General features: G+C 40.1%; 1 protein-coding gene across 5 annotated transcripts in view; it reads right to left on the bottom strand.

The window, feature by feature from the left end:
* Positions 1-17,393, bottom strand: part of LOC138755756 (protein tyrosine phosphatase type IVA 3-like) — a 105,677-nt gene that overhangs the window by 11,047 nt on the left and 77,237 nt on the right. For all 5 annotated transcript variants that reach the window (XM_069922308.1, XM_069922310.1, XM_069922307.1 and 2 more), the window contains 2 exons: positions 6,760-7,304; positions 5,957-6,049 (listed from right to left, as the gene is read on the bottom strand). In XM_069922308.1, coding sequence (XP_069778409.1) covers positions 5,957-6,049; positions 6,760-6,864 — 198 coding nt within the window. In that variant the 5' untranslated portion in view covers positions 6,865-7,304. The remainder of the gene's footprint in view (positions 1-5,956; positions 6,050-6,759; positions 7,305-17,393) is intronic.

Raw genomic sequence — 17,393 nt, 5'->3', positions numbered from 1 at the left:
GATGAACATTTCAAAGGCAGCCAGAAGGATCCGGACCAAGCCATTGTTCCTCTCTCTGCAAGCAACACAAGAAGTTATGGTAAATAGTACCCTCAAGGCTGATACTCAGGTAGATGGTGTGGTGAAGAAGGCATTTGGAATGTTGGCCTTCATAAATCGGAGTATTGAATTCAAGAGTAGGGAGGTTATGATGAAATTGTACAAGGCATTGGTGAGGCCAAATTTGGAGTACTGTGTACAGTTTTGGTCACCAAATTATAGGAAAGATATAAACAAAATAGAAAGTGCAGAGAAGGTTCACGAGAATGTTGACAGGATTTCAAGGTTTGAGTTACAGGGAAAGGTTGTGCAAACTGGGGCTTTTTTCTCTGGAGCATAGAAGATTGAGAGGGGACTTGATAGAGGTGTTTAAGATTTTAAAAGGGACAGACAGAGTAAATGTGGATATGCATTTTCAATTAAGAGTGGGGGAGATTCAAACTAGAGGGCATGGTTTAAGATTGAAGGGGGAAAATTATAGAGGGAACATGAGGGGAAATTTCTTTATGCAAAGGGTGGTAGGGATGTGGAATGAGCTTCCGGCAGACGTGGTTGAGGCAGGATCATTGGTTACATTTAAGGAAAGACTGGATAGTTACATGAGAGGAGAGGATTGGAGGGGTATGGACCACGTGCTGGTCAGTAGGACTAGGAGGGTGGAGATTTGTTGCGGCATGGACTAGTAGGGCCGAACTGGCCTGTTCTGTGCTGTAAGTGGTTATATGGTTATAAACAAACTGAATTTTGTTTATGATCTTTTCTTCAGTTGAGATTGAAGTTTTGAGTCTTGTATGTTTTGTGTCTAAGTTTTTCTGTGGGTTGGTTGGAAATATAACTTAGACTTTAATTACATATGTTATATTTAGGATGGGGAATTTATTAGTTTTACACTGCACACAGTGGGCATTGTTATAAAAGGGGGGATTTTGAATTAAAGTTTGATGGTGAATTTTTGTTAATAACGTAATTGTCCATCTTTACCCCTATGTGATATGCCTTCTTTGTGATTTCTGGTTTAATCTTGTAACAATAGAGGTATTTAAAATTATGAGGGGGAAAGACAGAGTACATGTAGATAGGCTTTTTCCACTGAGGGTAGGTGAGATTCGAAAAGTTAAGGGTGAAAGGGGAAAGTTTAGGGGGAACTTCTTCACTGAGTGGTGAGAGTGTGGAATGAGGTTCCAGCTGAAATGATAGATGCAGGCTTGATTTTAACATTTGAGGGAAATTTGGACAGGTATATGAATGGGAAAGGTATGGAGGGCTATGGACTGAGTGCAGGTTAGCAGGACAAGGCAAGAAAAAGCAGTTCAGCACAGGCATGAGGGGCTGAAGTGGCCTATTTTTGTGGTATAATTGTTCTATGGTAGTCATAGTTGATTCTTGGAAAGTTAAAATTCCCTCCTTGCTATTTTTGCGGCTGTGATCTTCTGAAGTTCAATCCTCTAAATCTCACTAATTAAGGAAAGGGGACGGGGGCATATAGTACATGATCACTCCCTCTTATTCCTCAGTTCCACCCATAGAGGCTCACTGGATGATAGCCCTAGAAATTTCCTCTCCAAGTATGGTTATGATCTGATCCCTATACAAAAATGCCTCCACCTCTATCATGGGTATAGCCTTTCTACCTGGTACATTAAACTGCCAGTCCTGTCCCTCGTATAGCCATGCTTCTGTAATAGCTACATTGTCCCAGTTTTTACATTGCAGGAAAGTCAGAGGAAGAGCGAAAAGTCTTGTTGGAGAGGTGAGTGTTAGGAGTTTAGAGACAGTTTAAAAAGGGCACAGAGGGCAAAGTGCTGATTTGTGAGTGAGAGAACTTGAGATAATTGGCAGGGGCAAATAAAGGGAGGGGAAGCTAAAGGAGTGGCCAATAAGTGAGTGACATAGGGTAGGAGAAGAGCTCTGAGGCTTCAGTGAGCAGAGGCTGAGGAAGAGATTGCTTCCACCGAGGTAAGGCTGGAATTTTCTTTAATTGATTTAGGAGTAGGTAAAAGAGGCAGTGGTTAGGGCAGTCCAGTACTCTGGTTGTAGGATGTGGGGTCAAGGACAGCATGCTTGTTCCTGATGACAACACCTGTAAAAGGTGCATCCAGCTGCAGCTCCTGACAAACCAAATTAAGGACCTAGAGCTGGATGAATTGTGGATCTTAAGGGAGGCAGAGGTTGTGATAGAGTTTCAGGAAGGAAGTCACCCCTAAAAGTTAGGAGACAGGTAACTGGGTGACCGTCACATAGCATCTCTGTGACCGTCACCCTCACAAGTGAACTGTTTTAGATACTGTTGAGGGCGGGGGTTTAACGACTTATCAGGGACCAGTCGAGATGGTCATGTCTCTGGCATGGCCCCTCAGCTCAGAAGGGAAAGGGGGGGGGGGGGTGGGAGAGAAGAGTAGAGCCATGGTGATTGGGGACTTGTTGGTTAGACAAGTAGATAGGAGGTTCTGTGGACAAGATCAAGGCTCCCAGATGGAATGTTGTTTCCCAGGTGGCAGGGTCAGGAATCACAGGATTCTGGAGTGGGAGGGCAAGCAGTCGGATATTGTGAATATAAAAGGAGGTCTGAGTTTGGCTATTTGGTGGTGAATTAATTGCCTCCTAACCACAGAAAGCCTTTCTACCAACTCCAAGATTAAATACTCTTAAATTTTCCTGGATATAAACAGCAACTCTCAAGAAACCTCTTTCTAAGGACAAAGCATCCCTCTTTACAGGTATCCATTCCATCACTCCAAATATTTATTCCTCCACCACCAATGCTCATTAACTGCGGCTTGTATGATCTGCAAAATGGACTGCAACTTCTCGGCTACCCTGACAAAATTTGCTCAACTATGACAAGAGAAGCAGGTGGATGGGAACACTCAACTGCAATACTCCCCTCCAAGTCACACTCCATCCTGATTTGGAAAGATATTGTAGACCTTTCATTGTTACTGGGATTAAATTTTGGAACTCTAGGAATCCTTTCACCAAAAAGGCTGCAGTTATTCAGTAGCAAATTATCTTCAGCTTCGAGAGCAAATTAGAATAAATGCTGGCTCACATCAATTCCAAAAATGAACAAATTTCAACCTTGGAACAATTAATAATGGGAGCATCAAATCTGGCTTAAATGTAGAATAATTACAATGACCACAGATGTTAACAAAGTAGGAAATACTTTATTTTTTCCGAGGTGTGCATGTGTATGATAAAATAAAGAGTAGCATGGTCACACAGGTGTATTTAGGCGGTGCAACACAGTTACATCACAGCCTGATTTGGAAATTGAACTGCCCAGCAACATAGAAGGCTGCAGAAAGTGGGAAGCATAGCCTGGTCCATCTAACCTCCCATCTACTGCAGACTTCCATAGTGAGATACAGCCTCAAGAAAGCAGCAACATAAAGGACCCTCTTCACCCGGGTCACAACCTCTTCTCACTCCTACCTTAGGGCAGAAGGTGCATACATCTGAACATCAGCACCTCTAGATACAAGAACAGTTTCTTTCCAGTAGTTAGCAGATTCTTGAACAATAATCGGCAAACCAGACAGCACAAAGGTGCTGAATGCACTTTTTTTTGCATCGCAGTACAGTGAAGATTATCTATGTTTATGTATCTTTCAATTTAATTCAATTGGTTTAGTTACAGTTTTTCTCCCCACATCAAAAACATTTCCTAATTCAGATTTATAACCATATAACCACTTACAGCACAGAACAGGCCAGTTCGGCCCTACTAGTCCATGCCGTAACAAATTCCCCACCCTCCTAGTCCCACTGAATATAACCATATTCAGTGACATTTTAGAATGCACTGCCAATAAACTAATATGAAGTAGAAAAGCAACTTTTCAATACGCTCCTGAATCCGTTGAATGAAGAATGTCAACTTTCAACACTTGAATATAGATTTATTAATTTTTCAATACAACAGCTACACTGGCAAAATCAACATTCATTGACAATTCTAAACATCCTCAAGAAGGTGACAGTGAGTCACCTGTTTGTACCAGTGAAGTCCTTCTGGTCAAGATATACTCAGGGTTGCTCTGCAGGGTGTTCCTGGATCCAGACCCAGTTTCAAAGAACAGGGATACATTTTCAAATCATAGTTATTTAATTTAGATATACAGCATGGTAACAGGCCATTTCGCTCCATAAGGTTTTGAACACCGGTCCGGTCCCAATCACTGGCGCGGTAAAGGCATTGCGCTAACCACCTTTATAGAGGACTTGAGGGGATCTCGCAATTGGTGGCCTTCCCAAGCCATTGAATGTCAAGATGGGAGGTGGGGTTCATTTCTCTCTCTTGCTAATCAGTACCTGGCACTTTTATAGAATGTATATTTTGCCCATGCTTCAATGCTATCTGGGTATGGCAGTTTAATTTGTTGAGATGTGAAAGGAATTCAGTATTATATAATTAGTGAACCTTCCCAATTTCAGCCTGCTCAAAGACCATTAATTAAACTACTGAATATTACCAGGTGCTGGATACTGCTCCCAGTAACTCCGGACACAAAGGGCACTGCCGATTCAGGAATCTGAAGTTATACACACTCTGTTGGAGGTGGAGGGGGATCAAAAAGAATTGTGGACCTTGAGCCAAAACCCTTTTAATCGAGGCTGGAGAAATGTATGAGAAGCTAGAGCTAAAAGGACACAGTGAGGGATGCAACAGGGCCCTGCGTGGGATGGTAAACCAGATGGAAGTGAAACTTGACAGACAGGGACAGTCAATAAGCAGATGCTAGACAAAAGGAGAGAGAGGCAAGAAAAGCAAAAGGTAGAGAAGTCCTACAGGGTGGAGTGGGTGGTTAGAAGGCAAAGGCTGTCAGTGCTGCAATGCAAAAGGTGAGAAGGTACAAGAAAACACCCTATAGAACCTTGGGGGCAGGGGTGGTGGGCAAGATCAAAAAATGGGTAAAGGGAGATCAGTGTGGTGGGTTAGAAAGATGACAAAAGGTAGGGGAAGACAACATTTCTGTGTGAAGTCCTGGTGTTGGGATCAAAACCATGTTTGTGAGATAGGACCCCTGCGAATATTTTCCCCTTCGTGCCACACTTTTGTCAAATGCGGTCTTTTATATTAAGGTCATCTCCCATCTGGGATTCAGGTATTTGGCCTGGGTTTAGAGCAAGGCTGTGATGTCTTCAGCACAGTGGTCCTGGTGAAACCAAAACTATACTTAGGTCATTAATGTGAAGATCTATGACAGGCTATTGCTTCACTTTTATAAGATTGACTGGCAATGATAACAGGTGAACTATTCAAGTGCAATGTATGAATATTGAATATGGAAATTTTGTTTGATAATTCTGTTCAAATTATCACACTCTTGAATGGAGTGCCCAATATTAAACGTCAATACAGTATATGCTGTACTTTGTTGTCACCTCCTCCACTATCTGCTGTGTGAAACCTTCCCTAAACACATTTGTGTCTAAATGTCTTTTACATGTTGTACCTCTAACCACCTCTACAAAAGCAGAAAGGAAGAGATTTACAAAGTGCCATCGACAATCACACCATTACATGAAATTGTACAATATTTGTAGGATTGAAGCAAAGTTTGGTAAACTTCAAAGCTTATTAATAAATGATTGATTAGTACACAAAGCTGTGTAAACATCTGCTTCTTACAGAGATTTGATGATTGAAACTTGATGCAAAAAGCTTGCCTTCATTTATGAAACTTGGATTAATTGGGTAATTTGTAATCCAGGTTCATGTATTGAGCCATTGAACATTAGATCACATCTAATTACCACAGCAGAAAGTTTCAAAATATGAAAATCTACTATTCGCAATTATTGAAGACAAGTTATTAGTTTTACTCTCTGGTTTTGAATTTTCTACTCGACTCTGCAAAAGTGCATGTGATTATGTTAAACACGTTAAGGTAAAACAAAGAGCTTTACTTACTATTACTATAATACCCTCATTCTCCAGTGGCCTCTTATCATACGTGGTCTCACATACTCTCACGAGAGTGGTTACACCATATTTCTGCAGCTCCTACAAGAAACACATTTCTGATCATTCTCAAGATGTTACAGGCAGGGGACAAAAGAAGGAAAAGCAAAAATTACACAGAAGAACAAGATGGAAAACGTAAATTCTCTCTCCCTTCAAAACTATCTGAAAAGTGAAATAACTAAGAAGGCAGATGGCATTAATTATATTATTTCTAATTCAAAAAGTACCAAGCTGTCACAGAAACAGATTTCAACAAAGCCCAGACTGAATTTTCCAATTTATACTTCATTTCCAGGATCAAAATAAAAATTGAGAGCATCAGCAGCTTTTCTCCTTCAAAAATATAACTGGGTGATGAGGCTATGAAATTATTACAGGAGTTAGTGACTGGGGTCGAGGTCAGTGCAACATTTAAAGTTTGATAAATTAGTGAAGACAATGAGAATTTAGACAATGTGAAAGAAATGATGTGGTCCTCTTTGGTGAGTTTATTTCATTATTGTAATTTCTGTCATTCTCGAAGTTCACAGACTTCAAGAAACTTCATCCTAGTCTATACCATGAATGCCTACGGTCTCAAATAACAAACGTCATCAGTTTATATTAGATATCTTCAATGCAAAATAAGATTCACCAAAATCTATCCCAACAGAAGTCTGTCAACTTGTAACACAAAATTTCTGTTCGAACATCTATTAATAGTCTCCAAAACATTAAACTGCAATCATGTTTAGCATTTCAAAACTCACCTCTATAAATGCCCCCAATGTGGCATTTGTAGGATTATGGGTAATGAGAAATCTCATATGTTTGTAAGAAACTTCCACGGGTGCAGGGCGATTCATGCGAGCCATGTGGTTGGAACCAGTGGCACAAAACAGTACAGGTCAGTACAGATTCTCTAAATGATCTGGATAGCTCCAAATTAATCGACGTACACCGTCTTCATAGGATTGTAGGATTCTTACTGCGGCAAGGGAGTGAAAAATTCTTTGAACTTTGTTTATAAAATCAGGTCCTCTCGCCCTTTGTTTCTCTTAATTTGCTCTTCAAACTACAAATGCTTCAGCGTTCAACAGTTCAGTCACCCCATTTGGAGGTGCATTGCAAAGCAATCAAAATACAACTGGAGATAATGAATATTATCCGTTATCTCGGATTCTTTTAAAAAGATGGTCAATCCAAAATGTTCTTAGATTTGCTTGTCTGCAAAGATGCTATGTTGTGCTGGGCAATAGCCACTGCTGCCTCTCATAAACTCCATAAAAGTGTGTTGGAAGGAGCTGTTGAACCACTGCAACGGGAAAGAAATAGATATTTTAGAATTGCATCACTGAAAACGATAGTGAATAATGCAGCAGTGCAGGAGCAAAATGGTCTCATTTTCCCAATCAGTCACTGAACACGAATGGCACCTGCTTTTATGATGGACATGATGCAAACTGCTCCGACTCCACACTATTCAGTATAAATAAGGCAGTTCAAGAAATATCAAGCCTCATCCTCTATTTTTGGAAAACAAAAGAATATCTTTTAGCATTTCATCTAATTCTATGAAAAGTTATTTTATCCTATTACCAGGCATAGGAGTCAAAATTTTAATAATAGCCTGACACGTGTTTAATTTTAAAACATTTTCATACCTTAAACATAATTTGCCTTCAAGTTAATAAATCCACAAGACTGAATACAAGACCAGCTTCAAACTCAGAACGAAGACAAATCAGAATATTTTAACTGGCAACTTAAATATTATTGCAGTAATTACTATTCATGGGAAGCCCATGACTGCTTTGACACAAACATTTACATGTATACCTTTCATATATACATCCAATGAGAATTAAAATAATGAATATATTTGATGCAGAGTTGCATATTGTAACAGGTTATATTTGAATGGATATGGATAAATAAGTCTTTAAAAGAGATAGATTGTGGGGGTTTAGTGTAGGTCACTTCACAAACAGAGTAACACTTCACAAAAGACATCTCATTTAAAATGCAAGAGCTTTTCGTCGAGACTCCGAGTGATTTTGCAGACACAATGGAACTGCTTTGGAAAGAACTTCAAAAAAAAAGTCCAAATGGATAATACCCACACTCAGAGGCTAATAAATTCTTTCAAAGATTGGGTTTGGAGCCCTGTCAGAAGACATGTGGAGAGAGGGAGGGAGAGAGGGGGGGGGAAGAGAGACAGGAGAGAGGAGAGAGACAGGAGAGAGAGAGAGGAGAGAGAGAGGAGAGAGAGGAGAGAGAGAGAGGAGAGAGAGAGGAGAGAGAGAGGAGAGAGAGAGGAGAGAGAGAGGAGAGAGAGAGGAGAGGAGAGAGAGAGGAGAGAGAGAGGAGAGAGAGAGGAGAGAGAGGAGAGAGAGGAGAGAGAGGAGAGAGAGGAGAGAGTTCTACAGTAGCAATTGAGGCTGCAAAATGGCAAGCTGGCAGCTTTGTTAAAAGACCCCATTTTGAAGACGCATTGTGAGTTCTGAGTTCAGCCTGTTGAAAACCCATGTAGTCTTTACAAGAAGGAATGGCTGGTGAGAGTGTTTCTCCTGAAATAAGGGAACTAAGAGGAACTCTGTGGTGACCTGGAAGAAGAGGTTGTTATTTGGAAAACCCAAGATGGGGCAAGTTTCTTCGGCAAGACACTGAAGTGACTGATTGGAGGAAATCAGTTTGTGTGTGTATCCAATGAGCAACAAATATCTCTCTGAAACCAACGAGAAACTTTCTGAGCAGTAACCATTTATCTTTAAGCACCAATGCCTGGTGAAAATTCATAAATATTGAAATCTGTGCACAGTATAAGAATTGCCTGATACCAGTGAACTTGGAGAAGTGAAAAGTGAATGACTGGACTGTGAAACAAAGAACTTTCCTGAACATATACACATTACATACATGTGTGGTTAGAAGTAGAAGGGGGGTTAAGTTAATAGCAATAAGTTAAAGTTTGATCCTGTTTTTATGTTTAAAGAAAATTAAAAGCAACTTTTGTTTAAGTAACCATTGTCTTGGTGAATTTCTATTACTCCTGGGTTTTGGAGTCCAATGGGCTCGTAACATGTATACTTAAAATTCCCATCCACTTTCTTTTTGCTGTACACCGTGAGATCGTGATCAAAACAAATCACAGGTTAAGTAAAAGCTTGTATGCACAACTTAGATTGACAGTAATAAAACCTAACCATAAACCACAGGAAGAAGCCATCCTGTCCATTGAGTTCCTGCCAGCATTTCTTTACTCCTTTTTCTGCTACTCCCTTCAATATTCAGTCAATTCTTTGTAGAACTATGACTAAATCTACATACACTACATGCATACATTTCCATCCAGTTTTATTGTCAATCACCATTATCCTCTTGTTCTGATCTATTCTTCAGCGACTAAAAGCAATTTGTCCAATGACATATCCTTCAAGCTTTTCAACATCAAATCACTTTCCTCTACTACGAGACCCATCCATCTAAGTTATCCACATAACTACAATCCCTCAGTCCTGGACTTATCTCACTGGCCCTCCACTCTATGCTGCATCACCATTCATTACAAGAACTCCAACACCACGATGTTGTCTTCAGCTCAGCATTTAAAGCCATCATACCAGCAAAAGCGTCATCAAATTCAAGAATCTGGGACTCTGTTCTGCAACTGGATCTTTGACTTCCTCATGCAAAGATCTTAATTAGTGCAGATTGGCAACACTATCTTTTCCTCACTGACCATCAACACAGGAGCACCTCAAGATTTGGTTGTAGCGGGAATAGAGTAGGGGCCAAGCACTCCAATGCAATCTCTCAATGCACTGATAATACCACTGTTGTGGGCTGGTTAACTAATAAAGAGAACTAGGAAGGACATTGTAAAGGGCACCAAACAGGTTTACAAGGTTGTTTCCAGGATTAGGGAAATTGCGGTAGAGAGACTGGAAAAATGAATGTTTCTTAAAGCATAGGGATTGTGAGGAGACATTATTAAGGTGTATAAAAGTACGATGGGCACAGATAGAAGAGTGACGGTCTGTTCCCTACAGTAGGAGAATCTTGGGTGAGATGGCATAACTATGAGGTGGTGTTGGATTTAGAAGAGACATGAAGAAACAGTTCTTCACTCAGAGTGGTAGGCATATGCAACAAACTGCCAGGCAAGTGGTGGAAGAAGATACATTAGCTTTCTTTAACTATCACTTGGATGGAGGATATGTGCCTAATGTGAGCAAGTGGATGAAAGTAAGAAAGCAAGTTGTTCTGCAAGAACAAAATAAATAGGAGAAGGCCATCTGGCTGTTGAGATCATGGCTAACATAGTCGTGGACCTATCTCCACCAACCTGTCATTTTCCCAGATCCTTTAATTTCCCCACTATGAACAAAATCTAACTGTGTAAAATACATATAATGAGATATTGCTTCCTGGGGCAGAGAAATTCACATATTCACAATTCTTTCAGAAAAACATCTCAGTCCTAATTTTTTCTCCCTGAATGTTGAGGCTATGTCCTCTAATTCTAGTCTTGCCAACTAGTGTGAATAACTTTCCTTCCTCTATCTTACCTATTACTTACATAATTTTTCTCTATTTCTATGAGACCCATCTCATTTTGCTGAAATCCAGCCGAGTATAGTCCCAGGTGACTCAATCTCTCTCTCCTTGTGGGCTAACCACCTCCCCAATCTTTGGAATCAATGACGATCCTAAATTGTACAATGTACATATGCACCAGAATTCTTTCTTGCTGCAGCAGGACAGGAACTTAGTTAAAAAAAATACACATAAATGAATTAAAAAGAGACCATAAATACAAAAGATGGATAATAAATCTTCAGTTATCCGAATGCAAGAAAAAGAGAAACTTTATAATTATGGAGATAGTCTTTTTGCGCTGTTGGAGCAGTCCATGAGCAGTCCAAGGTTCAAAAGACTGACCACAGTGTAAATGACCTGTTCTTGGTTTAATTATAAAATATTTACGTCTGCAACAGGTATGACAACAAAAATGTTAAATCACTAGATTTTCCATAGCATGGACTCATGATCCCTAGATATTCCCACGTAAATGTGGAATATAGACAATACCAGTAAATACCATGAAATCGTGTAACAGTCCCAAAATCCCACTTATTGATGACATTTAGGGAAAGAAGTCTGCTACGCTTTTATGCAATGTAATTCATTCAAATGGCTTTATTCAAGACCAGCTTGGCCACTGCCGGCATTATTATTCTAAATACAGATTCCAACAGCAATTACAGTTTATAATGTCAGAAAATTAATAGACAAGAGGCAAACATTCTTTGGTACAAACTTATTCCCAAGGAACTTGAAGGCTTTGATGAAGATGCATCTCTTTTCTGGAGATGCAGTTTCTACTTTTAACTGTGGCCGGGGTGTTCAAAAAACTCATCTTAAAATAATACTGTCAATTGTTCTTTCTGCTACCATGCTGATCTCCAGGAAACTTCTATTCAAGTCAAACAGCCACTCACCATGATGTACAAATAAACATTTACAACCTTGGAGCCTGACATTTTGGAACAGTGCCAGAAATGTGCAGGTTACTGCCTGCAGTGGCAAGGGTAAGCCAGCTCTTTTGGCCTCTGTTTTCACTGTAATGCTGCTTATTGTTCCACACAGGACCAAACAGCACCAACTTTTGCAAGATTTGATTAGATGTTATCAGCCTTGGTCAAGGTAAACCAAAGGGCTTATTTCCATGACTCATGTGAAAACTTGCATTGTGTGTGTATTTCTAAGTCTTTGTTTTAATGTTACAAGTCCAGAGGACCTCAAAACCAGCAACAAGAGATATTCACCAAGACAAATGGTGACTTAAACAAAAGTTGCTTTTAATTATTTTTAAACATGAAAACAGGTTCAAACTTCAACTTATCACTATCGACTTAACTAGCCTAACTTAACCCCCTTTTAATTCTAGCACACGTTTAGAAAAGTTTAGAAAAGTTCAGAAAAGTTCTTTGGTTCATAGACCAATCTCACTTCTCGTTCCTCCAACTTCATTCCAAGCAGGCAATTCTTATAATGTGCACAGAATTTAACATTTATCAATTTGCCAGGTTTTGGTGCTTGAAAGGTAAATGGTTACCACTCATTCTTGTAGGTTTTCAAAGATTTGTTGATTGCTGACACCCACAACTGATTTACTTCCATCAGCCACTTCAGTGTCTTGCCGATGAAACTTGGCCCCTCAGGGTTCTCCAGATGATAACCTCTTTCTTTCAGGCCTTTTTGTTTCTCTTATTCCAAGCGAAACATTAGGCAGCCAGTCCTCTCCTCTTGCATGAACCACAAGGGCTTCAACCAGGCTGAACTAAGCACTCACAACCCATCTTCCAAATGGGGTTTTCCACAAGCTTGCCCTGTTCCAGTCCCAGTTGCTGCTGCTGATTGTTAAAGTATAGAACTGATCTCTCTTAAAGAGAAAGCCTCTTTGACTCTCTCTGCTTGCTGAGCCACATGATCCTCTTAGAACAGCAAGTTCCACTGCAGATAATCTGCAGCTCCGATAAGTTCTTTCATCCGTTGCCTTTTTATAAACAATAATCCATTAGTGAAGTCTCTTGGGCAATCTCCAAAGCTTCTGCAGAGACCATTGGCCCTGACATGTCTAGCATGGGGCAGAGATCCAGTATTTTAAATAAGATCTATTTTAAAGTCTGACCTACACTAAAACCTGCCCCAATTTATCTCCCAAAATAAAACTCTATATTCTGTCACATTAACACATTTGCATTCCTACAAAGACTTTTGACTTATTTTCTCAAGTGGTCTTTAGAATTAATCTTATACAAAATTAAGTATGAAAAGTGGGCACATAGCCAGATTTCTTCAAAATAAAATGAGTATTTCTGCCATGCATGGATGATTGGTAGACCTCTAGTACTCCAAAACACAGAAACAGGTCATGAATACTTTTATTTAAAATTAGCAATAATCAATATGGTCCTGAACAGTTGTTAATGTTATGTAAACAAAAAATATATTTAAACTTTATAGGTGCTGTACAAATGCTGGTCGGTCCAATTCAAAGTAGAAAATATTGACGAATTTAAAGTGTTAAACATTGATCTCAGTAAGAGTGGTGGGGAGAATGGTGATGAAAAATTCCAGTACAAGAGTAGGTACCTGAGAAAGCTGTGGGGCAAATTTCAGGTACAGCGACAATAAAAGTTCAATGTACTTTTATTTACACGGTTTTGAACCACCGAAGAGTACAGGATTATCAAATTTAAATTCAGATGAAAAGATTAGTAGTTCAGATCTTAGTGACAATGCAACACCTGAAGATTGAGGAAGGGGAAGCAGAGAGGGCCATAATAATTCAGGGTGTACATTTGAGATGCAGTTGATGGTGAGATGAGGATAGGTGGTGGAAAAGCTTGGTTACAGGTTGTTTTGAAGTGCAGAGAATGTGAGCTGACAATGAACTAAAGAAAATATGAACAAGAGGTAAAAATGATAGAAAATTTACTAATTAGAGAATATCAATTATTATTCATGTTACAAAATAACTAAAGCACTTTGAAATGGCAACTGCATTTGCAGCACTGTGTTGGAATTATAAGATTATTCATAAAAAATCAAATTTATTTAATTGCTACTAAAGCATAGCTGGGCTGTAGGTGTTTCTTTTTGCACATCATTCAGATCAAAATGTTATTTTGTTCGACAAAATTTAGCAGCTACATCAATGGGTTGCCAAGCTTAAATTGCAGCTAAGAGTATATGCTAACAGGAATACTGTGTCCTGATTGAATACAGTTTTGAAAAGATGAGTGCAATAAACTGAAGTACAATTGTTGCATACTGAAACAAAAAGAGCATCTCTCTAAGCATGTCACAACCACCTATTTGGAATGCAAGAACGCTTCCACCAGCGCTGTCTCCGCTCCATCCTCAACATCCATTGGAGCGCTTACATCCCTAACGTCGAAGTACTCGAGATGGCAGAGGTCGACAGCATCGAGTCCACGCTGCTGAAGATCCAGCTGCGCTGGATGGGTCACATCTCCAGAATGGAGGACCATCGCCTTCCCAAGATCGTGTTATATGGCGAGCTCTCCACTGGCCACCGTGACAGAGGTGCACCAAAGAAAAGGTACAAGGACTGCCTAAAGAAATCACTTGGTGCCTGCCCCATTGACCACCGCCAGTGGGCTGATAACGCCTCAAACCGTGCATCTTGGCGCCTCACAGTTTGGCGGGCAGCAACCTCCTTTGAAGAAGACCGCAGAGCCCACCTCACTGACAAAAGGCAAAGGAGGAAAAACCCAACACCCAACCCCAACCAACCAATTTTCCCTTGCAACCGCTGCAACCGTGTCTGCCTGTCCCGCATCGGACTTGTCAGCCACAAACGAGCCTGCAGCTGACGTGGACTTTTTACCCCCTCCATAAATCTTCGTCCGCGAAGCCAAGCCAAAGATAGTATGCAACCTTGCTGGCTGAATATGACTGAAGTAACATTTTAAAATGATCAACAATTCTGTTCTTTTGAAATTCAAACAATATTTATAACTGCATGATGTGAACTGGAAGTATCTCAAAAGCTGCAAAGAATCTCTGTTGAAAGCAACACAAAGCAGGTTCTTGTCAAACACCAAGTTGAGCAATGATAGAACTCATTCATTTTTACCTTTTAAACTATAATTAGTTTATGTTTAGACAAGCCCAAAATTACCTTGCTGTAGAATTTCAGGTTGTTTAATATTTGAATACATTCTTTTAAAGCTAAAAGAAAACTTACCTTAATAATGGAGCTTAAACTGAGATCCCCAAAGAATATTCTGTGTACACTGGTTCTAATCCTGGCCTCCAATCGTCATCCCTGCTTCAAACCAGTTTGAGACTGCATAAACCAGCCATATGACACTGACAACAGTTATTGCTAATGTCAAAAACAAATGGTCCCTTAATCTTCTTTCTTCTTTGGCTTGGCTTCGCGGACGATGATTTATGGAGGGGGTAAAAGTCCACGTCAGCTGCAGGCTCGTTTGTAGCTGACCAGTCCGATGCGGGACAGGCAGACACAGTTGCAGCGGCTGCAGGGGAAATTTGGTGGGTTGGGGTTGGGTGTTGGGTTTTTCCTCCTTTGCCTTTTGTCAGTGAGGTGGGCTCTGCGGTCTTCTTCAAAGGAGGTTGCTGCCCGCCAAACTGTGAGGCGCCAAGATGCACGGTTTGAGGCGATATCAGCCCACTGGCGGTGGTCAATGTGGCAGGCACCAAGAGATTTCTTTCGGCAGTCCTTGTATCTTTTCCTTGGTGCACCTCTGTCACGGTGGCCAGTGGAGAGCTCGCCATATAACACGATCTTGGGAAGGCGATGGTCCTCCATTCTGGAGACGTGACCCACCCAGCGCAGCTGGATCTTCAGCAGCGTGGACTTGATGCTGTCGACCTCTGCCATCTTGAGTACTTCGACATTAGGGATGAAAGCGCTCCAATGGATCTTGAGGATGGAGCGGAGACAATGCTGGTGGAAGCGTTCTAGGAGCCGTAGGTGATGCCGGTAGAGGACCCATGATTCGGAGCCGAACAGGAGTGTGGGTATGACAACGGCTCTGTATACGCTTATCTTTGTGAGGTTTTTCAGTTGGTTGTTTTTCCAGACTCTTTTGTGTAGTCTTCCAAAGGCGCTATTTGCCTTGGGGAGTCTGTTGTCTATCTCATTGTCGATCCTTGCATCTGATGAAATGGTGCAGCCGAGATGGGTAAACTGGTTGACCGTTTTGAGTTTTGTGTGCCCGATGGAGATGTGGGGGGGCTGGTAGTCATGGTGGGGAACTGGCTGATGGAGGACCTCAGTTTTCTTCAGGCTGACTTCCAGGCCAAACATTTTGGCAGTTTCCGCAAAGCAGGACGTCAAGCGCTGAAGAGCTGGCTCTGAATGGGCAACTAAATACTAAATCCCTTAATACTATTAGGTAAGCCTGCTGAAACCCAAGAACGTTTTAGGTCATACAACATACTGCTCTGGCCCAGAAACCCTTACAATATTTTGTTTTAAAATTGCAATATGATAAACAACATCCCACAGCTGTCACATGAACAATTCATAAGATGTATATTTGACGTTACAATTATAACAGCTACTCTCCCTTAAAAGTGTTAATTTCAGTTGACCCTACATGCATCGTAGAGAATTTAAGTTATTTTAGTCCATAGGTAATCATAGAGAACTAGTAAGTTCAGGGAAGAGAATAGTGATGTTCTGAAAGAGGTCAACACACAGATGGATGGATAAATTCCCAGAGCCTGACCAGGTGATACCTAGTATGCCAGGGAAGTAGTTGCTGGGGCCCTAGCAGAGCTATTTCCACCTTATGGGTTACGCACTGGAAGACGGGCAGATGGCTAATATTGTGCCTTTAATTAATTCTTTAATTAAGAAGTTACCAAACTTTAAAAATTATTATAGAGCAGCACAATTAAGGTATTTATCAGATTTTTATCAGACAAGGGAAAAACCAGATTGGACTAAGATAGAGCTAGATAAAATAGGGGAGAAGGTACCAGAACATATACTTTATAAGTGGGATGAAAAACTGGTGCAATACAAGTTCACCTGTACTGCATCATTCACTCAACATATGGAAGAAGATACACGTAGAAAGGAAAAAAAAAAAATGACCAACTACCAAAATTAATATTGACGCAAAATCAACTAATCCCTTTCACAAGAGATAAACTTTCCTTCAGAGAATGGGAGAGAAAAGGAATTAAAAGAATAGAAAATTGTTTTTTGGGAAATAATTTATTAACATTTGAAGTACAAATATGGAATAACTCATGGTACAATGTTTGCATACCATCAACCGAAAGTCTACTTAAAGGACAAATTGGGAAGCAGACAGATTACCAGAAGGAAGCAGCTTTGAATATGTGATTACAGAAACAACGATAATAAAAAGATTTATAACAAACATGTACATCAAGCTGCAAGAGAAGGAAAATGATGAAATAAGCTACAAACCCAAACAAAAGTGGGAAAAAGATTTAAACAAAGATAAAAAATGAAATACGGGAAAAGTTATGCTCTAGAACTATGAAGAATATAATAAACAAGGTTACGCATGTTACAATATAATTGGTTACACAGGTTATATATCACGCACCAAAAGTTAAATAAATGGGATCCAACAGTATCAGATAGATGTTTTCGCTGTAAGAAGGAAATGGGAACAACAGTACATGCAATTTGGGCATGTGAGAAAGTTCTGGAAAGATCTAAATCAGGTATTAAATAAAATCACAAAAAGCAACAAACCAAAAAATCCAGAGATCTTTCTTCTAAGTAATAAGAAGTAAAGAATTAGGCCTCAATTTAGATGATAGCCTAAATTTATGATGATAGCCTTAGCTGTAGCAA

The sequence above is a fragment of the Narcine bancroftii genome, chromosome 2 (genome assembly GCF_036971445.1).
Source record: "Narcine bancroftii isolate sNarBan1 chromosome 2, sNarBan1.hap1, whole genome shotgun sequence".
Taxonomy (NCBI): domain Eukaryota; kingdom Metazoa; phylum Chordata; class Chondrichthyes; order Torpediniformes; family Narcinidae; genus Narcine; species Narcine bancroftii.
Note: the sequence above shows the minus strand (reverse complement) of the source record. Positions and strands in the feature narration are given on the sequence as shown.